Source organism: Coturnix japonica, chromosome 4, assembly GCF_054131305.1.
Source record: "Coturnix japonica strain WE chromosome 4, WE-NBRP24, whole genome shotgun sequence".
NCBI lineage: Eukaryota > Metazoa > Chordata > Aves > Galliformes > Phasianidae > Coturnix > Coturnix japonica.
Window position 1 is genome coordinate 77,258,725 of NC_140666.1, and position 23,303 is coordinate 77,282,027.

General features: G+C 39.1%; 1 protein-coding gene across 1 annotated transcript in view; it reads left to right on the top strand.

Moving 5' to 3' along the window:
• The first annotated feature begins 2,505 nt into the window (after positions 1-2,505).
• Positions 2,506-23,303, top strand: part of LDB2 (LIM domain binding 2) — a 350,201-nt gene continuing 329,403 nt past the window's right edge. Inside the window, exon 1 of the mRNA XM_085545681.1 lies at positions 2,506-2,598. Within this exon, the coding sequence (XP_085401807.1) occupies positions 2,579-2,598 (20 nt within the window). The 5' untranslated portion in view covers positions 2,506-2,578. The remainder of the gene's footprint in view (positions 2,599-23,303) is intronic.

Sequence of the window (23,303 nt, forward strand, 5' to 3'; positions counted from 1 at the left end):
CTGTGGGTGCTGCTTCGTATCCCTGCACAGTTCCCTGACTTTGCCACTTTTGATTCTTTGACCTCTTCCTGTATTTTGCTTGTTAAACTCTGGGAATGCGGTCAGTGTTCACATTTTGAAGTTATGTGTTAATTCCTCCTTGAAGTAGACTTTTATCTCTTATGATATGAATAACATAACCTGTATACTACTCGATACTTTGTTTTTCCATCCTTAACTTTAAATCACACCTGTTTTAGTGGAGGTTGTTTTTTGCCAGTTGCACCTGCATTATTGAACTCCAGATTTTGTGCTTTAGAGAGGAAAATGTTTGTTTCAAACTGGCTTATTCCTGGGGTAGTCCAACAACGATACCTGCCAACAAAGGATGCTGAGAACATAGAATTAAAAGAACGCAAAATGTAGGGCAAGCCAGATATATTTTTAATCAGTCCTTCTGAGCTGAAGGTTGTACCATCATACTTAATGACTGCCAGTAGATTACTCTCTTATTTTGTTTAATTTGGTTTTAGGCCTATTTTGGGCTCAATGAAATCATGAGACACTGAGTTCCAAAATATAATTCATGTTGTTCATATTATATAAAACAAACAACAAACAACAAACAAGCAAAAAAATCTCACCCCATTCAACTCTTCTTATTGCTTTGGATCTTTTGTTCTGGTTGATCCAAATTACTTTTGCTTCCTGTTTATTTCTGTAGAAATTTCAATAGACACGAAGAGCACAATGACACTATTTGATAGAACAAATTCTCAGCTACAAAACACTATTTTTCAACACATACATAACTAATGGAGGTGACTCTTTGACAGTGATGAGCCTGCCACGCTCATAAAAATATGTACCACTGGGGGTGACCTGCTGTTGCCACTGCCTCACTGTGCTCACATCCACTGTTTGGTCTTCATAAACAGTCAGCAAACATTTACGAATGTCAATGAGTGCCATTTTTTTCTGCATGGGGGAATTCAGTGACACACCTTTGCTTCAAAAACTCTTCCATGTCAGATGCCGTTCTGTGAGACTGCCCTCTGCTGCCATCTGTTGTGCAGCAACAAAATGTAATGAAATCTTGGGAAGGTTCAGTCTGTGTTGCAGTATCACCAATATCTGCCTCTGATGGAGTGGGCCAACAAAATGAAGTAGGAGACATTACTTCCAGAGCATAACTTAAGGAATTAAGCTTTTGTCTTATGGTTGTTTCTAAACATGAGAGATGGTTATGACTCCTTCAGAAGAAATATAGGTTGCTCCGTCAAACAATGACTATGTTCAAAATCATTAGATACCTGTTTTGAATGAAAGTCTTAACAGAGAGCTGCTTCCTTACAGCAGCAGGACCCCTCAGACATCTCCAGCTAGTCTGTGACAGCACCAATGAATCATGTTCTTATGAAGTTAAAACTTTTGTGTGAAGTGCTCTTTTCTGTACTGTGGAATCCAAAATCAGTCGTAAAACAACAACAAAACTGAAGATTTGATCAAACTGACAATTTAGGCTCATTTCACGTCTGTGAATGTTGGTTTCTGTTTCCACAGTCATTGGGATAAGCTTTGTAACTATTCCCAAATGAATGAGAAATAAAGCTATTACAAAGATGCATTATGATGAGCCTGTTAAGCATTTTTAACTTATTTCTAATTAAATTCCTATTTTTCTGCTGTTATCAGGTAGTAAAATACTTTAATTTCACATGTACGTTTATTGTGGAAATAGCAATAGGAATTTTTCCATAAGATTTCAGGATAAATAGTCATCTGGCTTTTCTCTGGTAGCAGGAATGTGTGTTTGTAACTGAAGTAAGTAAAGTTCTGAATTTTCAGCATATTTATAAAATATGTTTTTCTCTACCCAAATAGGCTTCGGATGGTTTTCAAGGGCATGCCAGTCTCAAAGCAGCGTTCTGCAGTGAGGAAACGTCATGTTTGGAGTGAATGCCATTTGCTTCTTATCTCTGTAGAAAGAGATCTGCCACTGATGCAGGCAGAGCACAGGTAGGTCCTGCTGTGATAGCCACAGTGCGCTGCTGGTTGGAGCTAGATTTTTGACATCTGAAAATAAATAAAATGGTCTTAATATAAGTTTGCTTTCTGGAAGTTTCAAATCATTTGGGAAATAAAACTCATAAAGAATTTGTCTCTCTCCTGTTTGGTCACTTTTTATAACACTTCAAATAGAAGGAAACATTTAACAGCAAAAAGAAAAAAATAAAAATCCATAAAGGTCACAAATGCTTTCATACTTGAGAGTTCTGAGAGGTATATTTAAGCCTTGGCAGACTTTTAACCTTTTCTAGCTTACAATAAGTTTGCCATCCTTTTAGAACCCTTTGATTGTATGGCTTTTGTTCCCCTGAAAGGGGGACAGGGCTGCCTGGTTACTCAAGCAGATGCCAGGCTTCTGATTTGCATTTGATGAAAGCCACTTGTGAAAGCAGAATCAATGCTCAGATTTACAAACAGTAAATGTGGGTATTGGCTTGTCATTTCTTCCTAGGTTGTTGTCCTATAAAGCTGCTCGAGTTCCTCTCTTCGTAAGAACATCTTCCTGCTATCCCTGCTGCCCATAAATATTATGTTAGATCGAGAAGAAGGGTGAGTAATTGTTTTTAGCTCCATTATCTGATATTTTTTTTTATTTCATATGAGGAAGAAAAAGAATGAAAATGCAACCATTTAAAATAACATTATAAGTTGATGAACCATAATAACCAAACTGTGTGTCTGAAGGGGCCTCATTACAGAACATCAGAGGCACAAGGGGGAGCTTATTGTGGGCAACAAACTATGTTCTAATAATGCTGTCACTGTACTGAGTACAGCATCAAACATTAATCCACGTGGTTATATCCAGGCAGAGAATGGAACAGAATATGGGGAGAAACAAAACAAAACAAAACAAAACAAAACAAAACAAAACAAAACAAAAGCCAACAGAAATGAATCTGAAAGAATTATATATCAAATCAAAGCTATAAGGGGAAGAGAAATTATTTTGAATGGGGTTAACTGAAAGCAAAATGGCAGCACCTCTCTGGTAAGAGTTCTTTGACTAGTCTGTGTGAACTCCCACTAATTGATGTACAAGGTACACGTGATGTGTATGTGTATTGAGTAGTAGATTGAGGAGAAAGAGAACTGGCAAAGATGGATGTTTGAGGCTGTATCTATTGTATGATGAGGTCAGCTGTTGCAGTTTATACCAAGACCAGCATCCTGAAAGAAGAGTTGTGGGTGCATCTTTTCTCATACTAAAGAGTGTCTGAGCTTTTCAGCTTAGACATGTGGTGTAGTAGTAGTATTTTATGTATGAGACATCATGACACAAAATGTAGGATCAACAATGTCACCTAATAAAAGGATTACTAATAAAAGGAGAGGTGTTGCCATTACCCCTCAATTTAACTCTGTTTGGCTTGGTGTCCTACCTCAACAGCCATGCTCAGTAAAGCCCTATTTGCTGTGGTAATACACAGCCATTCTGACAGAGAAGCTGGAAGTTTCAATGTACCAGATGAACCTTTTTTATAGTGCAGAAGGTCAGACAAGAAACTTGCCCACAAGAGATTGGACTGACCACAAATCTCAAGGTGCTCAAAAGCTCATTGCTTTGTCTCAGCTATTTCTAAACTGTGTAGTGTGGGACAGTGCCCAGACTTATGAGCTAGATCTAAATGAACTGTTGCAAATGTTGGCATTACTGTAATGGTGTAGGGGGTAAAACACATCTAACATAGCTTTCCTCCTATGAAACAGTTGCTCTGCTCAGTATGAGTTAAATCAAACCAGCTTTAGCAGATTTCAAGCATAACAACACCACTCAGCTGCTTCCAGTATCTGAGTATGTTTAGCTATTACCAGCTTTGATATCTCTTGCTGTAATTCAAATTTTTCTAATTCTAGATAGTTACGTGTGTAGCAAGTATTAACAGATTCACAGATCATGACTTGTTAACTTTTATTCTTACTCTTATTTACCAAATTCACACATACACAAAATATTCCAAAACATTTTTTGAAATGTAATGTTCAGGGATTAACTTTGTAAGTGAACAAATACTTTGTTATAAAGTGCTACCAGAATGTTAATTTATTATATTTTATGTAAATATTTAATGCATCTATTTCATCAGAATCTCAATTTCCCATTTTTAGTAAAAGATTGCTGCTGTAACATCAGACAGCTTTTATTTTCTAAAAAAAACTATCATCATTTAGTGCTTACTTCCCAGTTAGTACACATACAGTGCTGTCTAGTTATCCATAGATACCTAGCATATCCATAGATATCTGTGAAAACTACAGGCTTAAAGACTGCAGTTATTTGCACAAAACTACGTTATTTTACACACATGTAAATAAGAAGTGTAAAATGAGAAGTGAGGTTGTGTTACTTTGACTCATGGATGCCTGGCTCTTAGCGCGCAAGTACAGTTTTAGTCTAGCAGGAATCAGATGGTGAGTCTGATGGGATTAACCACATGAAACTACATGATTTGTGTAAACTAGACAGTTTTCAGCCTGAAATTAAGTATTGTATCTGTATCCATTTCAGTATTAGGAGTATGTGGCCTATTGAAATGAGGGCCAAGTGAGAAATATAATGAGAACTGTCCTGGTGTGTAGAAAGTTAACTGTTTATGTATGAGTATAAATAGCTAATGTGCGTAGTTATAGTGAACCCTCTTCACTTAAGCTGTTACCATTTTCTTCTCCAATGAGTACTGAACTTACTGATGCTTGTATATTTGAGGACCAAAGAAACCCTTTACTAAGCTATTTATATCTGATGATTTTTTTTTAAAGTTGTTTGTGTTTGTGAATATTTAGTATTGAGGACCAACATTTGAAAAGGTCTCAGATTAGTGCAGGTAACAGTAAACAAATAAGGAGACACTTATATGATCAGGAGGCAGGGACAGGTAAGTGCTATTCTAGGCAGCCATTTCTCTGACAGTACTGCAGCTGTACCTTTCTATTCCAATTTTCTGCTGTCTTCCACCTGTGCCAAGTAGCTGAACTTTCTGTTCACTTAACAGATTTCCCTGTTCTCTTCCTTTCCTGTCACTGAATCACAACTAAATAATTCTTAATTGCCTTCTGAAAGTAAGCTTTTTTTCTTGTTACTGTCTTGCATTACTTCCATCTCTTTCAGCCTGTATCATCCCTATTTTATACCTCTTTGCATGTGCCTCTTACCTGGCAGCTCCTTTGTAGCTTGATTCATACAGGCCTACTGTTGAAAATAGGTGTTTCACTTTGGCACTGTTCACCTTACTCTTTCTTCAAATCTGTCACTCAGTGTGTTCCTATTACCTTACCTCCCTTCTCTGTCTGTGCCCTGGTTCTGTCCAGTTCTTAGTTGTGTGTGAGCCTCAGAAAACGAAAGAAACAAGTACCTACAACTCAAATAGTGGGAAAAAAAGTCAAAGATGTAACACAACCCTGAAAATGAAAATCCTTCTAGAGCAGCTCGTATGATCCCTGCTGATTGCATCAGGAATTTTCATTTGTTCATTATTATTAAGATTCCAGATCAAGGACCTTAATTTCTAAGTTTTCTGTAAATTACAGTGTTTTTGCAATGCACTGAAAGCTAACAGACTTGTTTTGTTGGGAACCCAGTTGTTTGCCTGTCTATTCAGAGAGTAAGAGTTCATTTTCTGTGATCTCCTTTGTGCTTCAAGTGGAACAGATGGCTCAGCAAAGTAAACATCTGTATGTGAACTGTAAAGTGTTCATGTGTTATTTTGTACCAATGTAAAGTGTGCTCCAGTCATCAGTACTAATCAACAAACTATTTCTAGGAGAAGACTAGGAAATTTTTGATTTAACACATAAATCAAGTGGAAAGTCTGTGTCAACTAATTTAAGAAATTGCTGGCTGTTTCTGTTGCATCAGTAACATACTTGGCCCGATATCATACAAAATCTGCTTCACCTCCATTTTCTTAAAAATTTATGTTGCATTATCAATATTCAACATTTTTTGAATGCGTAAAGTGCTTTGAATTGGTTTCGACACTTTTCTTTGCCGCAAACTTGATGGATATAACTTGATAATGCGCTTGAAACTTAGACAATAGTAGGGAATGAAAGTGTAATAGCTGTTAGTTATTAAATTGATTTAAGCAGGTCTGTATTAAAATATTTTCTCATTTTGGTTCAAATTTAATCCCCTCAGTTGTGTTCATATGGCTGCTTGCAGGCCTATGGAAACAGATCACCAAATCTGTAATGTGGTTCTCAGTCTAGTCCTGTAAAATATTGAGGTGGTTGTGGGACAAAAGTTAGGGCAGATTTGCTTAGTTTTTTGCTGCTTAGAAATGTGGTCTTTGAATTGACTTTGACTTTAAGCAACTTACCTTTTTTCTAAACTCCTTGCTCTTTGTTCTGCATGCCAACCTGGGCAGTAACCTGGGCTTTTAGTGCATCAAATGAAAGATCTACTAGTGATTATACTACCAAAAACAAAGCATGACCTCTATTTTACCGATGTCCTTGGCATTACTGTATCTCCAAGAAAACGTTTTTAAAAAGAACGTACTGATATTGAGTTCTGAACTTAGCAGGCCAGTAATATTCTCCACAAGCCCATGAAATCTTTTGATGTTTACCCCTATAACTAGGTACTAGTAACAAACAGGAGCTGACACAAAAGAAAGATAACTGCAAAAATGCCTGAACCGTGATTAATGAAATGCATTCTTGAGTGTGATCCTTTTCAGCCAGAAAGGAACTAATGCTCTACATTTGCAATGCCACGTGTTGAACCAAAGGATTTAATATTTCATTGAGAGAACCAGTCATTTTAGTCAGTTTTAACAGGCCTTCGCTCCTCGTTAACAAGTTCAGTATTAGTTGAGTACATTTTTTCAGTACATTAGGCTTAATTTTGTTGAAGTTAGCAAGACAACCATTAGGCAAAAGCACCTAGGAAACTAAGGGATAATTCAAAGAAATGATTGATCTGTTTAAAAGGTCTATTGTGATTCTGAGCATTCCATCCCACTCTGGGAAAAGCTGAACATTTTTACATGAACATGAGTTTTTGAATGAAATTACATATGTTTTATTTTTATTAAATATTTAGAGGATCTCTCTCACTTTTCTCTCTAATGCAATGCAAGTGCATTTGATTTGGTGGTTTTCTTTTTAGTCAGTTTAGCTTTTCAGATAATAGCTGCAAATCATCAAAGACATTCCAGATTTTTTTCATAATATTTGAATTATTTAGGATATTTCCACTGATACTGTAGGAGTAGTACAGTGCTAAGCCAAGCATCTATTTAATACCAGCCATGCTGGTATTATGACTATACTGTAATATAAAGCAATAATTAATATTCTTTCTTGTGTAATTAGAGCTAACAAGTGTGTGATCACCTCACTTCAGATGTAGTCTGTAGTAATAATTCACAACATAATGTATGTATTTGCTAGGTATTGACATTTCTTTCACTGTTTATAAAGAAAGATACTGCACAAAGATGACTACAAATCTTGACTAAAATTAAGATATAAGCAAGAGAAATTTTTGCAGCTGATTATTTCAGTGTCAAACAGATCGAAACTCTCCCCGAGGTCTCAGTCAGTCTGCACTGGAGATGGGACAACACTGAGAACCTGCCATTTTAAGGCAATAGTTTTCATTGCTGTTCCTTTCCATAGACTGCTGAAATGATTCAGACTCTTAGAGATTTCAAAAAGATCGAATAATAGCTGTAGTTCACTTCCCAGGGATCCCTTAGCAATACTGCACAGACTCAGCAGTTTTCAGCCTTGGCCTTTACTGAAGACCACACATGTTGGTTTTCTCAATTTCAGGAATCTGTGCTGATTATCCCTTTGATAGAAATCACCATCTTGCTGGCAGACTGAATCAACAAACATTTTTCTTCCTCTTCAAACTTACCTACATCCTGTACAAACCAGGTCAAGGTAACTGGCTACTCTCATTAGTTATCTTCTTGGCACTCAGGAAAAGAATGGGTACAGCATGGGACCTCTTCCTTTCTCAGGTCTTGGTGCAGTGCAGCTCGTATTGAGAGCTTTTCCAGGGCTATTTGACTGGGGTGATCAAATAAGTCTCTGTTGGAAATTTTACCTCTTTCTTAGAGGGGACTTCTGCTGTGCTGTGCTACAAACAGGAGAACAAGCAAAGTCTGATGCGATAGTTATGAGATAAATTGCTTACAGTAAGCCAAGGCAACACAGCTGGACTTCTGGGTGTAGCAAGTCATACGTTTCTGACACAGTCACTGTGCTGGATGGTTTTGTTTCTCATTTCCGAACAAGTTTCTTGTGTACCTGTCCTGAAACCCCTCCAGAAGCACAAATAGCTCTTCTGCTCTGTGGCTAATGGTCTCTTGCTGCTGGTCATGAAGCTCTCCCCTTTTACTCAGGCAAGGTTCTGCATTCTTTTTCACCTGCTGTATTCATCTGCAATTTTAACTACTTTCTGTAAGCATCCTTGCAAAAATCAGCACAGTTTCTCCAGATTGGACAGCTCAAGGTTGATTCTCTATAGCACAGAGACCCGGAGTCACTTTCTCTAATAGGAAATTAATATAAAGTGAAGCTAAGAAGTTGTCCACTGGTTCCCCTAACACTTAAAATCACTTTCTTCTACTATAAGTAAAATCTGAAATATATGGAAGATGGAATTGGTGACTCTGCTTTTGAATTGTACATTTGTCTTTTGATTTGGAGGGTGCATCTGCTCATTTCTTCTATCTATGGAGTTTGACCAGTTTTTTCTTCCTTGTTTCTGTTTTGTCTAGTGTCTTCTTCTGTGAATTCTAATAATTCTAATAATTTTCTAATTCTTTAAATTTCCATATTTACTGTGTCTCTCAGAGCATTTTTGCACATCTTAAAACTGAGCTAAAAATGGAAAAGTAGAAGTAATTTTCAGGAAGCAGCACACTTTCCCTCTGAAGCAAAGCTCTGTCTTCATAACTGACCAGAATAACTTAAGCATGCCTGGCTTCTCCGCTGTTATAAAATGAAGGTGGGTTACTGGTTGGAGCTAGCTACATATTTGGTGCACTTGCCTAGCTCATTCCTAGTCACTTTATATAGAATTCATGGCCCACACTGGGCTAACTTTAGGAAAACACTGCAGTCTTTTCAGCATTCCCCTGTGTTTGCGAGCCACCGATCCAGATATTGATCAGTAACCAAGTCATTTTTATTCTCAGGTTGTAGGCTATTCTGAAGTCCAGATGCAAAATGGCTCTGGCATAGATCAAGTAGAATAACTTATTCTAATATAGCTAATGTCAGTCAGACTTACTTACATCAGCAAGAACTTGGGCCAGAATAAGCATAGTGCTGGAGCAGCTGCACTCTGTTCTGGTAGTTATTCTCTTTGGAGGAGATGGAAAACCGTGATTAGAACTAGGGACTGTTCCCTGTCCCATGGATCGTCACACGCAGGAATGTTCTGCCCCAGCATCTTTACAGGTTTCACTGGGTACGTCCTGCTTGGCCAAATGGCTGCTTCCCTGTTAGTGACAGGTGCCCCCTCCTTTCTGTTGAACAGTGGCATAATGTTGTTATAAAACAAATACAGTGCTTCTGTGTAAGATAAAACCATCCCATAGTTGATGTCCGTTTGTGTTTATGTCCTCGTGACACACTCTGGAGTTTTGATGGTTTTGGTTTTGCCGATAGCCTGCAGTATTTTTTGTAATGAAATCTGGCACGTTATTTGTAAAAACTGGCTCACCACGAACGCTGTTGTTTAATATCTGGTCACTAGATGTCACTACTGATCTAGGAGAACAGCAAAGCTTTGTTTCCATTTTTGTTTTAAATTTGTACAAAGAAAGATCATTTGCATATAGGAACTTTTGTATTGTCTATAAAAATTTACAGCTAAGGAACCTATACCGTGGTCAGGAAGGAGGCACAGTGTTTTCTGATCTTAGCAAAAAGTCTGCCGTGTAGCCACTTTCAACTATGCAAAAAGAAACAGTGATGGTTCTCAGTATGTTAGCTGCTCCAGTCACAGAATGATTTTAGCTGTTGTTCAGATTAAGGAAGGTGGCTGCAAAAGAGAAAATATTTCAGATTGATTTGCTTGTTTGTTTCTAGATGGGGGTGGGGAGCAAGCCAAGAAACCTTTGGTTGTAACAACAGGTTGAGAAGTCAGACTGTATTTGAAAAAAATAATAAAACCTGTTGTCATAGAAAACCTTCTGCTTGGAACTTCTACGGAAGTTTCTGCTTGTGTGTTAGAGTCTGTAGTTAGAAGGATTAATCAGCTTACACACGATACATTGTGATCTCAAGCAAGGTTGGAAAATCATACTCAAAATCTGAGCAAGTACTGAATGCTGTACCCTTTTCCTATTGCATGTTGGAGAACTAAATTTGAATCTGGACGTAAATCTTAGTGTCTTGTTCGCTGATATCTCCTAGTAAATGTGAGGCACCATTTTGGAATGTATGCCGCTATTCTGAGAAAATGAACTTTGGCCTTTTAGTGAAGGAAAACCTGCTTCCTTTGCTGCAGTGCTGTATAAACATCTCCTACTCATGTCTATTCTCTGCTCTTGGGATTCAACAGAGCTTAAGAAAAATATTTAAATGGAGACTGATTTCTAACCCCTGCTGAACACCTCAAGAAATAAATGACTTATGATTATGTTCACATTTTTCTGTTCTAATCACTTAATGATCAGCAATTGACAGCAAAATGCCCTACTTGAAGGGAAAGACAAGGGGGGATGTTAAGTGATCCTTTCGTGGAGGAAACGATGTATTTTGTCATTCTCCAATAATTCTTTAAGCAAAGCTAAATTCTATGTGCCCAAGACACCTTGTGCCAATGAGTTCAAGGAGACTGGGTGAGCTATCAGAGGTTTCATTTTCTCTATCTACAAGCAGCAAGTATTTAAACAGAGGCAAGTGATGGTTTAGCCCTGCCTGTTGCAGATGCTTTTGAATACAAAGATATTTCCATGGGACACAGGAAAGAGCTCAGTTTTCTGCTTCCATGCTTCAGTATTAGGTGTTTTCTTTTTTTCTTTTTCTCCTGGCTATTCAGGGAAAGTATCCCCAAATACTTCTGAAGCACTATTCAAGATCATTTTGTGTAAAACCTTACCAGAGGAGGAATGCCTTATTTGCCCTGCTGCTTCATCACCTATCTGATGACTGCTTAACAGACTTGTGATTTGTTAATATAACAATTTATGTGTAAAAACTTGCCTGGCTTGTGTCTGAGGAAATCCATGAGTGCTGGATAGGTACGTTTGCTCATGCGTGGGTTCTTTGCTGATTTATTATAGAGGGCATCACCCAACTTCCCTTTTACAGCATGGAATCTGGGAAGAATGATCTAGCACTACATCTTTTCCAGTGTTAAAAGGCAGAGTTTCTAGAATTGTGAATCTGCACCCCAGGAGGATGGCTCAGACCCTTTGCTGAGCATTAAGGAATTCTTTGTGTCAGGCTCCTGAAAGTAACCATACCAGAAGTTGTGTGTCCTTACCAAGTAAGTACCATCTGAATTTCTCTGTGAGAGTAGCAATGCTTTCTTCCTCTGTGTTCTTCTCCCAGTAATGAACAGTATTTACAAACGTGGCTGCCATGCTGCGTGTTGGTCACACAAGAATTCTTAGGCAATGCCACAACCTCCAAAGTAACATCTGCCCTTGTGTCGTGCAGATACTGAGAAGGGGGAGAAATCAGTCTGGTCTGGCAGAAAGGGAGGGAAACAAAAGTATGTAAGAACAGTCACAGAATGATTTTATGAACTGTAGTCTATAGAACTTCAGTTAGTTCACGTGCCAATAGTTCCAGAATTATGTTCTTTTAAATGTATTCACTTCATTGTTTCTTCTCTAGCTTTCATATGTCCTATATACATTGAAAACTCCAAATTCCCTCCCCAAGGAGCCAAGGAAACGTTTTTTTCTTAAATCTGTAACAGCAATAGTACTGTTGCCCATGTGTTTAATAAGAGCAGAATTACACTAATGTTCCTGTTCCATGTGAGCAAATATAGCAAGTATTTCCACAATGGCTGCAACTGGGATCTTGTAATGCTCAGTGCTTTAACCAGTTTAAATAAAACAAGGGCGAGCCTAAACCTAAACCCCCCTATCTGATTTGCTAAACAATTTCTGTCCTGACTCTTTGTGTACATCCTAAATCTATCTCTAGCTGTTAGTCAAAACAAATACATAATTAAGGAGAACTACCCCCTTACTACTGTTTAATTTCCTGATAAAGACATTAAATTAAATTAAAAGGAATTTCCCCAAAAGCCCCCCTTCCAGACTGAATCCCTGCACTGACAAGCTATTGGATTTTCTGCAAAACAGAATAACAAACAAAAAAAATCTACTTTCAGTCTTTTAGATTTGTGCAGTTTAATTGCTGGTCTATTTCCCTGATAAGGTGAGACTAGTCCCATGTCACTGGGGGAATGGTATCCTGCTGTGTTTTTCCATCCTCATTTACAATGATTATGTTATCAGGCTAGCCAGGCAAAAGGGTGGAGCAACTATAATTTCAAAGCAGGATTAGGTTGAAATAACGAGGTCACCAAGTTGTGGTTGTCATGGCAACGTCACATCTAAGAATATGGGATGCTTCTAGGAGATGAGGCAAGCCTGGAGTCTCTCCCTCTGCACAAAATCCCAGACTATTTCTGTAAAATTGCCTAATTGCTTTTAAACACACACATATATATATTTTCCAGAGTGGCTTTTGCCACAACAATGAATCCAAATTGCACTTATTTTATTGACAGTGTCTTATTTCTGTGTTTATCTCTGATCTGCCATTGATCCTGTTTTCCTGTTATCGTCTGAGTGTTTATTTTGTCTGTCTCTAGAAGATCTTTTGTTTAAAACATGTAACAGAAGCTTGAGGTAATACCTGAGCCAGCACTCAGGTGTTTTGATTCTCCTAGGGACTTCACAATGGTGAAGCAGTGCTCTGTCATGTCACGCGTTGCCCTGGAACCTCTCCCACACTAACAAACAAGGGTCAGTGTTTTGCTGTTAGCTGAATTTTCCTACTGGTGATAGTTTCTATCCCTTTTCTATCCCTTTCTTAGAATCCTGTAATGGTTTTTACGTATATGCTAAAATTCTCCTTTTTTAAAAATTTATTTTTTTAAAATATGGTGCCTAAAATTATTATTTTTAAACACGTTTGTCGTCGTTTCAAAATACACTGGATAAAATAAAGCTGAAGAGGCTTACTTCACCATGTCACTGCTTTTGTGGGCACTTCGTGATACAAAGTTCTGACAAACAAAGTAGGTAGCAGTTGCACTGTATGGGGCTTTATTTTATTGTCTAAAATCTCACCCAAAATATTTTCTTCTTTTTTTCTTATCTCTTACCTGTGCTTTAATGTTACTGATCTACCATGATATAAACCTCTCAACACCCACTTCCAATGGAAGTATCTTGACTTTGTACTTTTCCTTGTTGAATATCTACTGCTATCAGTATAAGGTAGCATTTAAGCGTGCAGGGCTAACAGGTTCGTGGAGTAAGGGAGTAAGTTACAAACACTGTGAGGGAGATGGCGTAGGCTGTAATGGTAGGCTATGGGTTTTAGTACACAGTGACTCTGAAGAAGCATGAGTTGTACCCAGAGAGCTTGTCAGAGTTCTTATTATCTGGGGCACTTCTGCTCTGGGCATCTGAGATACCTGATGCGATCTCTGTGCTATATCAGTATGTGAGATCATGCTGTATAAGTCTCCTCAGTGGTACAATTTTCATTCTGTACTGTATATATCAGCCTGGTTACTAGGAACTTGCAGTGACGTGATGGACCTAGAGACCATTACCCTTTTGTTGAAAGAAGCAAGTGAGCATTCAAAAAAACTTGTATGATCACATAAGGCAAATTGTCATGACCTATGTGAAACCGTAAAATAAGGTTTTCTATGGGTAGGGAACAGTAAAAAAAAAACAAACAAAACAGCTTTTTTTCATGCTATGAGAAAATGACTGAACTTGAGGTGTATCTGACTTCTGTAGTGTGGCTCTTGGTTTTAAAAAATTAAAGACACAGAAAATACTGTGTTCAACACCTTGTTTCAAGGTCATGAAATGTAGGGTTGGAAAGTGAATGGTGTTATTAGACAGTCTCTCTTCTGGCTGACCTAAGATTGTCTTCATGGTAAGTATGGGCATTTTCTGTTTATTTTCCTCCTGTTCTTTACTGTCCAGTTAGAACTTGTGGAGAGCATGAGATCTTGCGCTTTGCTGACATGCTAGGAAATAAGGACTGCACAAGTTGGATGGTTTCCATCAAAAATGAGACTAATTGCTGAGTTCTGAGAGTAAAAGGAAAAAGAGGTTTCAGCTTTGGTGTGGTAGCAGAGAGGAAGCCAGTCTGTTATATTCCACAGTGGGTGGGATCCTTGCACAGCAGCCTGGAATGTTTGTTGATATTGTCCACTCTGGTGAATAAGTTCTGTGCTTAACAGGTTTGCCACCTATTTTAGTGCATGAAAATAGGAATTTCCCCCCTATTTATTCGTGTTTGTATCTTGTCCTAAGGAGAAGCTTTGTATTACTGTTGAACAGCTTGAATGTGTCTCTTCTGTGGCATTATGATCTAATATCCTTCAGTGAGCTGAGGAGCTATGTGGTAACTAAAGAGAAACTTAAAACCAAATTGTCAGTGGGTATATCCACCAGATGGTGATGTTCTACCAAATTATTTGCACATTGATCTTGCAGTAAAAATCTTGTATTTTGAAGCAATTGTGATTATTTCTTAAATTGCAGATGAGTGAGTCTTTCTGTTGCTTCACTGATAATTAGGCTTGGAAAGAGAACACATTTTGGCCCATGCTAAGGAGTACACCTTGTTTGTGTCCAGGGTCTGGGACAAACAGCATACTGAGGAACGGGGAAAAAAATCTGTAGCTTTTACCACACTGAAACTGGGGAAATGCTAGAAGCAAGCTTGACATGGCTGCTTCACAATTGTGGAGAACCATTAATCTGACAGAGTTGTTTACCAGTTGGACGGTTTGTTTCTATGAGAAAGAAGGCCCCAGGATGAGAAGGGTGAGGAGGGTTGTGCTGTGATATTGTTCCGTGGTTCCTCTTTCCATAGCCCAGAGAATTGTGTGGATGAATGCCAAGTTTGGTTTGCTGGGTGGGGCCTCATCTGCATCTCAAGCTGGAAAGGAATGGGTCTGCTACATTCATCCTCCCTTTTCTTTGGCTTGCTTGCTGAGTTGAACAGCCCTCAGGAAAACTGTGTTATGGAAAGTTACACAATTTAAAGTCTAGCTTTTCCATCCTCGCATACAGTAAACATCACTGCAGTTTATGCACATGAACTGCAGCCACTCAGATGGAAGAGCTCTGCTATTAAAAATTGTTGGAGTTATTGATTTAGTTTGAGGAGTAACTGCCAGTAAAATTAGATCCTTCAGAAGTCTTCAGCCACTTTACCTAACATAGCAAAAAATTCACTGGAAACAAGAGGGATGGTTTTGTTTAGTCTAACCTACAATAAGAAAAAATGGGAACAATAATTTGTTGTTCTCTCTTATAGTTTCCACTTTCTTACTGTCAGTCCTGCACACAGTTTAAGCTATTCTCTAGGATGATAACCACCTGTACATACAAATTGTGCTGTATTTGATGCAAAAAGGTAGCAAGAGAGGTGGCTAATATACCTGCAAAATTCACAATTTCTAATGGGAGTGCTCTTTCAAAGATAGAATATCAGTGAAAGTAATAGGGTTGCCAGTCCTAATTAAACAAAAAACAAAACAACCCCCACTATTGTAATGTGATACCTTCCACACAAAATAACAAATTCAAGTAAGGTTTGTTTCTGCTAATTATATTTTATGAGGATGCTCTGCCTTTTCCCATACTAATGCCCTACTCTGGATTTCAGCAGCACCACTAGAGCAAATTAGAATGTGAGAATACTGATAGTATTAATATTGGTATGGTTCCCATATCTGGATTCAGCTCTGCTTTTCACCACAAACTTAGTGGTAGAAATGGAGCGTGTGGTCCAAAAGTGAATTGAAATTAAATGAGATGATCTTTCTTCTTCCTGTCAGGATGACATTAATTATGTGCTGCTGATTCTGGCCATCTCCCTCAAACTGCTAATCTAGTTCTCTTCATGTTCTTAGCCATAACATCTGGCGCTGACTTTGTATGGCTATGTAATACTCTGAGCACAAATATGGTAGCTCTCCCCATCCCTAGCTACAGCTACTTCTGTAGAGTATTTGTGTATGCTTGTTGTTTTGTGGACTTTGTTTTGTTTTGAAGCTAGAAAGGTGCTTTGTTTAATTGCCCTCATGACCAGTATGCATTGGTCACTTTGACTTATTATAACTCTATTTGGAAACCAACCTATGTTTTGTCATTCCATTCTGCACTGACATTTATTGAATCAGAAAAACAGCTCATTTTGCTACCATTGATCTTCCTAGTACAGTGTGTCCCTGTCTGGGTGCTCTTAATGGTATAATTTTGTAAGCAGCCATACTGATGAACTGACTTGAGGTATTTAGACTGACCCATACCTCTCAGGAGAAACTGCATCACACAGGCTTTTCATTCATTTTGTCTGAGTCCATGAGTGACTTGCTCATTGAATTATTTTCTTTCCCCAGAGCCCAATGTTTGATGGACAACACTGAACATTCAGGAAAGTATGAGAGCACTTACGTGAATTTTCCAAGTTCTTAAACATTCATCCGGAAAGCAAATGGGATCCTGGGCTCCATCAGGAGAGGGGTGGTCAGCAGGGATAGGGAGGTGATCGTCCCTCTCTACTCTGCTCTTGTGAGGCCCCATCTGGAGTACTGTGTCCAGGTGTGGAGCCCTCAGTACAAAAAAGATATAGAGATTTTGGAAAGGGTCCAGAGGAGGGCCACAAAGATGATCAGGGGGCTGGAGCACCTCCCCTATGAGGACAGGCTGAGGGAGTTGGGTTTGTTCAGCTTGGAGAAGAGAAGGTTGCGGGGTGACCTCATTGCAGCCTTTCAGTACCTGAAGGGAACTTACTCCCAGGAAGGGAGTAAACTCTTCGAAAGGGCTGACAATAGCAGGACACGGGGAAATGGTTTTAAGTTGAAGGAGGGAAGATTTAGGTTGGATGTTAGGGGAAAGTTCTTTACTAGAAGAGTGGTTAGGCCCTGGAACAGGCTGCCCAGTGAGGTTGTGGATGCCCCGTCCTTGGAGGTGTTCAAGGCCAGGTTGGACGGGGCCCTGGGCAACCTCATCTAGTAAAGGTGTATGTTTGGTGGCCCTGCTGGGCAGGGGGGTTGGAGCTACATGATCCTTGAGGTCCCTTCCAACCCGGGTAATTCTGTGATTCTGTGATTCTGTGATTAGGAAATTACTAAAGAACTTGGGAAATCTGAAAAACCCAACAGATATTCCAGTGTACTTTTGCTATGTGGATGTGGATGGCACTGTGCCTGTTGTGAGCCACAGCTGAGAGTGTGCCACCAATTTATTCTGCTACACACACTGGGCATTTGAGCTGTGGTCGGAAACATTTGCAATCTTTGGGATTCTTCAGCATTTGTCTTCAGTTATAGAATAAGGGGAAATGGCTTCAAGCTCAAAAACTGTAAACTTAGGTTGATATAAGGAAAAACTCTTTTTCATTGAGGGTGGTGAGGCACTGGAACAGGTTACCCAGATGATGCCCTATCCCTGGAGATTTTCAAGGAGAGGCTGAGTAAGGCCCTGGGTGACCTGATCTAGCTGCGGATGTCCCTGTTCATGAAGGGAAGGTGGACTAGATGACCTTTAGAAGTCCCTTCCAGCTTTAAGGATTCTATGAATTGGTATGGTCACATCTTTTGACAGGAAGTGCAAGAAAATCAAGTTGCTCTATGAGCAAGTATCCTCTTTATTACGGATTTGATAGTTGCTTTCTACTATTAGTGAAATTCTGATAGTAACTTTTTCTACACAGTGCTCACCTGCTGCTCACCTGTGTTTCAGTTGTCTGATAAATTTTTAGGTCTCACAGCTGAAATTCCCTTTGTAAATGCAGTCTTCTATCTAGCCATTTATTTTAATGAAGTGTATGGGAAAACAATAACTTTGAAACCATTGCCTTTCTGTCAGATCAGGTAGAGGTTTGCCAAACTTCTGTAGGAGAGAAGAGGGCAGACTGACAGATGAGGAGTCATGCTGTGATTGCATAATCTTGTTTTCTATGAGACCAGGTGGATAGGGAAAGTATTAGGAGGCTATCCTGCAAACTTGTCCCAGACAAGGAATCAAGGAAATGGTGCTTGTAGTGTAATAGAGACTATCTTTGTGAAACGTATGCTGGTTTGGCACCTAGGCTTTAGTGAAACTGCCCGACTAAATTGTTAGTGGGAGCTGTGCCATCTGAACAGATGGGCATGTGTAGGCAGTCAGTAGTCATGTTTGTTCTTCATTTATGGGAATTTAGTCCAGGATTTGAAATACCATGAAGCATAAAAAGCAAGATGTCTGGGTAGACAATTCTCAGGATTACATCCAAACCAGGTATATTGAGCATTTGCCCTATTGAGGGGGGACATCCTCTCAGTAAGCTAGTCAAGGAGAAGACATCTGACAAATAGTTTTTGGCTTGAATACTTCACTCATCTCTATATTAATCTTTCTCAGTTCATTCTGTCCCACTAACCCAGTCCATTTTCCCCTTAAACTGTGGTATTTTTGCTTTTGAATACTTTTAACGACTTTCCCATATCTATTGCATTCAGTTCCAGTTTCCTTGCAGTCATAACTGTGAGTGATTCCAGCTGTGCCTGGAATTCTGCACACTTTTTTCCACATCATCTTCTTGTTCATTTTCTGAGGTAAAGTTACTTATTAAAGCATGTAGGTAGATACACAAATTGCTACGAGGTAGATGAAGTTGGAAACTTAAAGTATGCCAACTACTCCCCTAACTATCTGACTGCATTTGCTTATCTGTCTGTAAGTCATTTTCCCCCCAGACTCTTACCCTTGTAAGCATGTAAATTATTGAGTTTGACCAGGCATAGAAGTAGTTATTGAAGGGTAGTTATCACATTATATGTAACCTTATCCAAAAATAATTCCAAATTATTTATACCTTACTTCCAGTTTTGTAGATGTTGTTCGGCAGTTTTAGGTCTTTTGTTTATTAGGAATTTTTTACTGTGTTGTGGCAGCAAAACCTTTGGAAAGAGACAGGTTATGCCAACAAAGCAGTTCTTTGGCTATAGCGGTCTATACTTGTTCATCAGATAAAATTAGCTAAATCACAAAGAGATGTTTTTGCTGGTGACTTTGTTTCTTCTGTGCTAAAGTTTAGGCAGAACGATAGTAAAATGATTTTTCTCACTTTCCTTCTTGATGTAAGTAAGCTAAGAATATCTGTACGTTCACACCTGGCCTTACTGAAAGCACATGTGTTCAGTAATAATGTTTGATAATAACAGGGTTGAGTAATGAAATTTTGAGCCTGGTCCTTTGTCTGTTCGTGCTGTGTAGTATTGCTTTGAATGCCTGTGCTAAGCATTCTGTCTCACTTAAAGTAAGTCTCATAAGGTAGGGACCTTGTCTCTCCCCAAGTATTGCACAGTCTCAGATACCTTGATGGCACTCAAGAAATAATAAATAATTTAAGACCAATACTTTTGAGAGATTAATCACATGTGGAGTGTTTCTGGCCAATTTGAAGCAGAGGAAATTCTGTGCAGGAAGTCAAAGGGGTGGTGAAGGTCAGAGCCAGGTCTTAAAGAGTCTCTGGCAACTTTCTTAGGCACGTGTTAAAACAAGTGTTACTCAGATCCAAGGGGAAGCCAACAGGCAGCGTGTGTCTCCTGCTGCAGACCTACATGCACATTGCTGTTTTTCCAGATTTGGTCTTTCTGCATATGTATGTGTTTACTTATTTGGAAGCTTTCTCTCTAATTTATGCAAAATCACACTAACACGGCGGGATAGCCATGTGTTTTCTAACTGTGGAGGGTCCTAAATAAACATGATTTTCTTGTCTCCTCGTTAATGAATGAATGCACACTTGCACAAATGCAGTACATGCACAGAACAGCTGCTCTTCTACAAGTACAGGGAGGGTGAAAAAAGTCCAGATGTCCAGACTGGAGTAGCCGGAGTAGTCAGTCAACAGCCTTCATTGTTTGTTAGGCAGGAACAACTTGAGAGCTGCCAGAATAACTGCCTGTGAATCTCGCCAAGAAGCCAAATACCCTGGCTGAGACTGTAAAATACAGGCTGGCATCTGGGTTCTCTGATTGTCATCAGTCCCCGAGCATGAAAGAAGGGGAAGTGGATAATAGTAATTGAAAAGCTCACTGCAGCATTTTTACATTAATTATTTCAAATATTGTCATAAAAAAATAACACTACTGGGAAAATAATTAAGCATGGATTTTAAGAGGGGAAAAGCAGAGTTGTCAAAGCAATACATGACTCCTTTTAAGGAACTCTTGCTTAAATGGCTTTATACTTTTTACTTTGCTTAGATTTTTCACTCCACGCTGCATTCCTACTACTCAGGCACCAAGATAATTTCTTTTTACTCCTGTAGGCTACATAATTGCCGTCTGTACAGAGAGGTGCAATACAGTCAAGATAAACTGTGGAAGTGAGTGACTGCACCTCAGTTTTCTCCTATATGCCCTGAAATACTTTAATGCTACAGAACATGAAATTATGTTAGTACACATAAAATTTTTTTCCCCATTAAACTGAAGGTTCTGGAGATGTCAATCTGATCAGCTCATCAGAGTGTCCAGCACTTTACTTTGGATTGTAAACTCTTCAGAAGTGAGAGCATCTCTTGTGTTCTCAGTGCCTGATTCACTTGGGTCAATTATTAAGAGCTTTTGTAGCAGAATGCTAAATCACTGCTCATTAGAATCTGTGAGAAGTGGTAGCAGGTCAACATGCCAGCACTGAAATAGCTGGTTTGGGAGAGATCAGAACTCTGTAGACCATGTATCCACATGTTAAAAATTTGGACTCATAGTAGGACTTTGGAGTCTCTGATTTTCTTGTATTCCCAAAGCGGGTTGAAAAGAGACTTGACCACTCCCTGTTGCACCTTAATGAGTATGTACATAAATCAGATTTTTGCAGTCCTTTGCTGGCTTGGGTCTATGCAAGATATTATGCCTTCATCCTCTAAGGAAATTAGGAGAGGATTCTGTATGTTTTCACTGAAGATATTCCTTGCTATTGTAACAGACTGTAGGACTGAACCTCCTACATCTTTATACTGTATGAGGCTTTCATTATTTTTGTTAATGTTCAGAGAGGAAGATGGGGAGTATCCTGAGTTCAGTTAGTGACAAGATGCATGTATTTTTCTGAACTAAGTATCTGTGATGTAGTTAACTGTCATAGTGGAGACCTGGATTTAGTAATGTAGATATTCTGGATTTCTAATAAGCTGTATGTGTTTTTGTATCAGACTTTTCTAAGCCTGATTTTTCACATTTTTTTCAGATGGCAGCACCAGAAGGCATTCATCTTTGCTCTTTGGACTGTTAAATGTTTCTTCAGGCCCTTAGCTCTGACTTTGCAGCTCTGTAAGAGGAAAGACTTCAGTTCATGCTGTTCTCTACTGGCTGCTTCTGCCAATCTACTCCAAAACTTTGGCCACTGTATTTCCCTAGGCAGCTGTTCATCTTTCAGCCTCTAAAAGGCTTCTTATCAAGTCTGTCTCCATAGAATGAGAAAGCAATTCATTCCATAGTAAACACTATTGCTAGCTTACTGTCCTTTCCTATCCAAGGAGTTAGTAAGGTTTTATCCTCTGACTGTGGGCACTGGTTTAATGCTCTGATTTATGTAGAATCTGGCATGATTTCACAGATATTTTCACTGTCACTTAGGGTTTGCTTTATTCATTCCTCATTAAAAAACAACCTCCTCCCAGTAGCAACTGTTTCGCAGAATGGCAAGAGGAACATCCACCGAATGTGAAGAACAGGCATGGTTAAGATTTTTAACTAATGGAATGGGATGTGTAACAAGGGCAGTGGTTGAAAGAATAGGCCAGAGTGAAGAAGAGAGAGTATATTTCATTTTCAATGTCACAAATACAAGCCCTTTTCAGTTGTGGAAGAATTCTGTACCTCTATACTACATTCCATACTTTACCTTCATGAAGTTCGCTTTTGAGGCTGACTGGGCTGGGATCGTGCTGCCATAACAAATGATGGCATGTGAAAAACAAACTCCTTCAGCTGACTCTGAGACTCCTTAAAACATTAGGTGAGGTACTACTTGGCATTCTGCCAGCTTCCTTTGGCATAAATCCTGGCACAAATGCCTGGCAATAGGACGTCTTCTGGGAGGAAAGGTTATAGCAGTACAGAACGGCTGCAGTGTACCTTCTGCCAAAGGCTGTTCCAAGAGGCCTCTGCAACAGAAAGGTGGACTATTTTAAAGGCAAGCTTTCTCAGTCTTTCCTCCTATGAGAAATGCTCTAAACACTGAATTATATTTGTGGTCCTTTGCTGGAATCTCTATTGCATGTTCATATTTCTCTAGCAGTTGGAGCCCAGAACTGGACCTACAAGTGTTAAATAGAGAGGAATGATTGCCTCCCTACATCTGCTGGAAATACTTTGCCTAATGCATTTGAGGATACCACTAGCCTTTTCTTCTGTATGGGACACTGCTGGCTCATGTTCAACTTGGTGGTCACCAGGACTCCCTTGTCCTTTACTGCCAAGCTACTTTCCAGCCAATTGGCTCCTAACATGTCGTAGCTCTTACTAGCACGACTTTGCTGAAACACTGAAGTTCTCCTACATCTATTTAGCCTGACAGACAGCCTGAGTGAGATGCATCATTGATATGACTAATCTCAGGGCCGAAAGAGCACTGCTGATGGGTGTTGTAATTCCCTTCTGAGCACACTGACTTGAGTAAAGCCAGTATTCACCATACTTTAATCTTAGAGTTGTATCCTTAGTAGTCTATATAGACCATGTAGTGATTAAGGATTGGAGTCCTTTTACCCCTGCTGGGTACACTTCTTGGCAGATGGTTCCATGGAATCCTGAATCTTAGACCTAAGGATGCAATGGATAGTCGCAATGTATAATGCAGACAACAGAACCAAGACCAACAAGCCTCCAGTTCAGTTGCTGAGTACAAAAATTGAAGGTAATGCAGTCACTAGGAGAAGAGTGAGTAACAACATTGGTCATGATGTGGAAACATGAGTGGCCTTTTCTAATGCACCATAAAATGGACCTTTGCAAAGGTGGCGCAATCTGACAGAAGTAGAAAAACTCTCTTGTAAAGCCTGCA